The 4,845-nt window shown below is 33.8% G+C and overlaps 1 protein-coding gene across 1 annotated transcript in view; it reads right to left on the bottom strand.

Annotated features, from left to right (window-relative positions):
• Nucleotides 1-918: 918 nt before the first annotated feature.
• Nucleotides 919-4,845, bottom strand: part of Phum_PHUM583290 (sodium/potassium-transporting ATPase subunit beta-2, putative) — a gene marked incomplete at both ends in the record, with an annotated part of 12,714 nt that continues 8,787 nt past the window's right edge. Inside the window, 6 exons of the mRNA XM_002432378.1 lie at nucleotides 919-1,022; nucleotides 1,120-1,288; nucleotides 1,379-1,489; nucleotides 1,559-1,740; nucleotides 2,761-2,880; nucleotides 3,263-3,403. Of these exons, the coding sequence (XP_002432423.1) occupies nucleotides 919-1,022; nucleotides 1,120-1,288; nucleotides 1,379-1,489; nucleotides 1,559-1,740; nucleotides 2,761-2,880; nucleotides 3,263-3,403 (827 nt within the window). The remainder of the gene's footprint in view (nucleotides 1,023-1,119; nucleotides 1,289-1,378; nucleotides 1,490-1,558; nucleotides 1,741-2,760; nucleotides 2,881-3,262; nucleotides 3,404-4,845) is intronic.

The raw sequence follows: 4,845 nt of genomic DNA, 5'->3' as shown, positions 1-4,845 counted from the left end.
TAAAATAATAATAATATTAATATTAATAATAATAATAATAATAATAATGATAATAATCATTTAATTTAACCAAACAATCGAAATTCAATTATTAAAATTTTTGTAATTTTTTTTTTTTTTTTTTTTTTTTGTACATATGCCTCCTCCCTCCTCCCATCCTAATAGTTCCCTCCCTTCCTCCTCCTCCTCCTTCCCCTTAATAGTCCCGTCCCTTCCCCCTCCCCCCGTAATGTCCATTTAAACTTTCAACTTAATTTTAAACGTTTAAATTTATTATGTATATATATATATATATATTAACATAAACATATAAATAAATAAATAAATATATATGTATATATTTATGTATTTTTTTAAATATTTTTTTTCGTTTGAAAATTCCACTAAAATAAAAAACTAAATATAAAATATTATATCTAAGTAACAATTTTTCCTCTCTTTCTCTCTCTCTCTCTCTCCCTCTCTCTCTTTCTCTAAATTTTATTTATATATTAAGTAATTTTGTAATAACCGTGTTGCCATTGCGTGTGTCGGCATTACAACTTAACAAACTACGTTAAATAAAGACAAAAAATAAAAAGAAAAAAGATACAAAAAAAAAAAAAAAAAAAATGAAAATTTTAGTATTGAATACTCTAATTACTTATCCTTATTATGTATCCCCACCCGAATAACAAACACAACAAAATATATTTTCCTTTGATTCATTATCATTATTATTTCTTATTTACAGTATATATGTATAAATATATATTTCAGCAAAAAAAAAAAAAAAAAAACTTATTCGGTTGTAATCGGGTTAATAACCTTTTTTTTTATTATTATTATTATTATTAACGCGACACACCTTGATGGCAGTAGCGAAGCTCCGCGCTTTTCTTTTTTTTTTCTGTTGGTTAATCTCCTTAGCAAGAGTTGTTAATCGATCATGAGTTCTAAATGTACGGATCCCACCCTGTCTTGTCGGTTGTGTTTTATGTTCTTCGCCCATGCTTTACATTCAATGTTAATTATTATTCCACCTGCAAAAAAAAAAAAAAAAAACAAACATGGCGGTTGAAAGTATGCATGGGGATTTCACGGGGGGGGGGGGGGGAAAGACAAAATATTTCTTCTTACTTCTAGGATTGCTGATGTGTATGGCCGTGAGAGGGCTCAAATAACCTTCAAAATTTTCGAATGGGAAAAAATACCCAGGGAAACCGTGCCTGGGAATGTAAGTGACGGGTCCTAAATTTTCAATGTCTGCCGGATTTTCTCCCTCGCAACTCACCCATATTGTATTCAACTAAAACGAAAAAAATCAAAATCAAAATTAAATTTTCAAACGAACCTTTTTTCCGCCCCCCCCCCCCCACTTCCCCCATTTTTCCCTTACTTCGTGCGGTTTCGTTCGTGCCACTTCCGAAATGTGTTTCTTAAGCTCTTCCGGCATTTGTTCCGGTAGATTGTCCGTCGTGTTATAATATTCAGGTACCCATCCGTAAATCTGTAAAACAACTCACTTTAACAAACCTTTCCTTTAAAAAGGATTACAAAAAAGGGGATGTTTACAAACCTTATTCAATTTCAAAAATATACACGGAGCCGCTTTGTGATAATTAAAATAATTATCCGCCGTGCATGGATCCCAATTTCGTATGTCGACATCGCAAACTTGACCGGGTCCCGGTTTTCTCGTGTAATCGCAATTGTATATGTTTTGACCTCTTCCAGGTGTCAAACCAGGTGTTCTATAAACTGAAAATCATTTTTTTAATAAAAATTAAAATTAAAAACAAATAGTGCCGCCGGAGAAGGAGGGAGAGGGGGCGTGGGGAGAGGGAGGAGGTAGAGGGGCGGCGGCGGGGAAAAGAGAGAGAGAGAGAGAGAAAAACGTCGCGACCTTGACATAAATGCAAACGCGTATAAATCGCGAGTCAAATAAAAAGTAAAAAATTTTCCCCCTCCCCCTCACCCACCCCGGGGGATTCCCGGGGACTGACCGCGGTAAATTTATAAATAGATTACCAAACACTATCTTCTTCTTCTTCTTCTTCTTCTCCTCCTCATAATAATAATAATAATGATAAAAACGCGCGAGATTTCGGTTTATGTTCTATCGGACCCTTTTGCAATTTACCCACGCACGCACACGCACAACATTCGTGGTTGTGCGTGTGAGAATCTTTAACCACGGAGGAATGACGTTCGTTTTGAAAGCGCAAGAATTTTTGACCTAAAATTTTTTTTTACTTTCTCCTTTTCTCGCCGACATTTTTTTTTTTTTTTATTTTACTCATTAAATTAATTTTGGCGATGTGTGAATGCGTGAGTGATTGCGTGAGTGCGTGAGTTGTGCGTGCGCGGACGATGCGTGTCTGGTTGTTTTTGTTGTTTTCTCGTGCGCGTGTTATTTTTCAAACATCTGCTTCTCTTCTTCTTCTTCTTCTTCTCATCTTCTTCTCGTTTTCTTTACGTCACAACACATCGGACGCGTCTTCAAGATGGCCATGGCATATTTCCAATCTTTTCTTTCTTTCTTTCTTTTTTAAAATTCGTTTTTTATTAAAAGTATAAAATCGTTACGTCATCAATTAAAAAAATTTAACGTCGTCTCGTTCGAAAAAAAAAAAAAATTTCCCCACCCCCTCGGATTTTAAATGGAGAAGGGGGGGGACAGCAAAGTAATTTTAAAGGGGAAATTCAAAAATAATAATAATAATAATAATCGTTTCCGTCGAAAAAAAAAAACGTTTTGCCCCGTCTGTTAAATTTTACCTTCTAAAAATTCTTCCAAACTTTTGACCCAATATTTATAATTTTCTCTATCCGTTCCCTTGTACCAAATGAGAGTACTTTCGACGTTTCCGGTATCCGGCATAGGTCTGAAACCTAAACCTGAAAAAAACCAAAAAAAAAAAAAAAAAAAAAAACGTATTAATTTTTTCAATCGATTTATGAAGACCGTTCCTAAAAACGCGATTATTACAACACACTCGAGTGTTAATAAAAAGAAATGAAAAAAAAAAAAAAAGGTCAAAGGTTAATTTGAAGTCACTGGGTTTTTTTTTTTTTTTTTTTTTTTTTTTTATTACGAGGGACTTTTTTAAACGTTAGAGTTCACGTATCGAACTCATTTTTTTTTCTTTTCTTCTGCTTTGTCAACTTCAAAAGTTGGCGTACCTGTTGCTGAGGCATCTCCATCGCTGAGGCGAGGGGAAGGAGAGGAGGGGGTAAGGGGAAGGAAGGTAGGTAGACAAGTCGATTATAGATTTCTCACCTGGATTAGTTCCGATTAGGGATTCGTCGAGCTTCCATTTGGGTATCCTGGGATCCAGAGTTTGAAAGAATACCCACATGCAAAATGCGAACAAAGCCATAAGAACTATGTAGAATATTATGTAAAATATTATTATTTGAGCTGAAACAAAAAAATAAATAAATAAAAATTTATTAATAATTTTTCTTTTTTTTGTATAATGTGGGAAATTTAAAAATAAAAATAAAAAAAATTGTTTTTTTGCCAACGTGAGGGGGAGGGGGTAGAGGGAGGGGAGGAAAAAATAAAAAAATTAAAAGACGATTTGACGGTTTTTTGATTTGATGTTTAAAGACTCCAAAAAAAAATGAAAAATTTTGCAAACCATAAAAAGTAGCAACGTGATTCACTCAAGTGTCCCCCCTTTAAAAGTAGTCGTTTGGGGGGGGAGGAGGAGGAATGTACAAAATGAGGGGATTCCCCGTTGTCCTTACGACGTGAAATTGTATATCGTTAAAGCCACGACGACGACAACAATCGTTTGTTTGTTATGTGAAAGAGACCTTAAATCAATACAGATGTTGTTTTTATTACGTTTGCCGTAAGGAAGAAAAAAAAAAAAAAGATGGCGGGTGGAGTACGTTCAGGTACCTAACCCTTCGCTCTCCCTCCCTCTTCCCCTTTTTAATTTTTTCCCTCTCCACCTCGTTCGTTCGTTCGTGTTTGTTTGTTTGTTTTTTTGGCTCAGTTTTCAAAAACGAATTCGTTTCTTTTTTTTTTTTTTTTTCGCAAGGCGAAACACCAAATTTAAATCTTAACTATTTTTAAATCGATAATTTGGAAGACTTATAAAATATTATAAAAAAAATAAAATAAAATAAATCTACGCCAAAAAACCAAAAAAAAAAAAAAAAAAAAAAAATTTCAACGGCGACGACTCCCCACCCGATTTTTTTTAAAAATAATTAAACAGGTGACGATTTTTCGTTCATTCAATCATTTTTTTGTGTTTCTTATTAAAAAAACGCGCGTACAAAAAAAAATTAATATTTATAACGCGTGCGTTTCCCATTCTAAAAATAAAAAAAAAAAAAAAAACCCCAAAGATTTGAATAAAACGCGTTTTCGTCGTCTGTGTCATTCCTATACATTTATTTTCTTCATTCCAGTCGTGTAAATAGAATCGACCGCCATTTTATTTTTTAAAAAAGAAAATCTAATGCTTTTGAACCGTCATAACGAACGAGTCATGATAATTAAACTTCCGATTATTATTATTATTATTTTTTTTTTTTTTTAAAGACAAAACTCTCGATTACTATGTGGGTTGAACGTTCCTCTCAACTTATCTCTTATAATGTAATTAAATACGTACGCAGCGTTACAAAAATAAAATAATAATAATAATAATAAAATCACCCACAGAAAACAGGTACGCCGCGCACGCACGCACTCACGCATACAAATCAAACGCTCGGCATGTTTTCAAGTATGTGTGTGCGTGTGCGTATATGTTTACACGTAATTGATTATCAAAAATTAACAACTTTTACGCGATAAATCACGCAACACAAATTCGACGGCCCCCGACGGGACCTCGAAGG

Source organism: Pediculus humanus, genomic scaffold (assembly GCF_000006295.1).
Source record: "Pediculus humanus corporis 1103172108310 genomic scaffold, whole genome shotgun sequence".
Lineage (NCBI taxonomy): Eukaryota > Metazoa > Arthropoda > Insecta > Psocodea > Pediculidae > Pediculus > Pediculus humanus.
The sequence above is the reverse complement of the archived record's forward strand: the minus strand, read 5'-3'. Positions and strand labels throughout refer to the sequence as shown.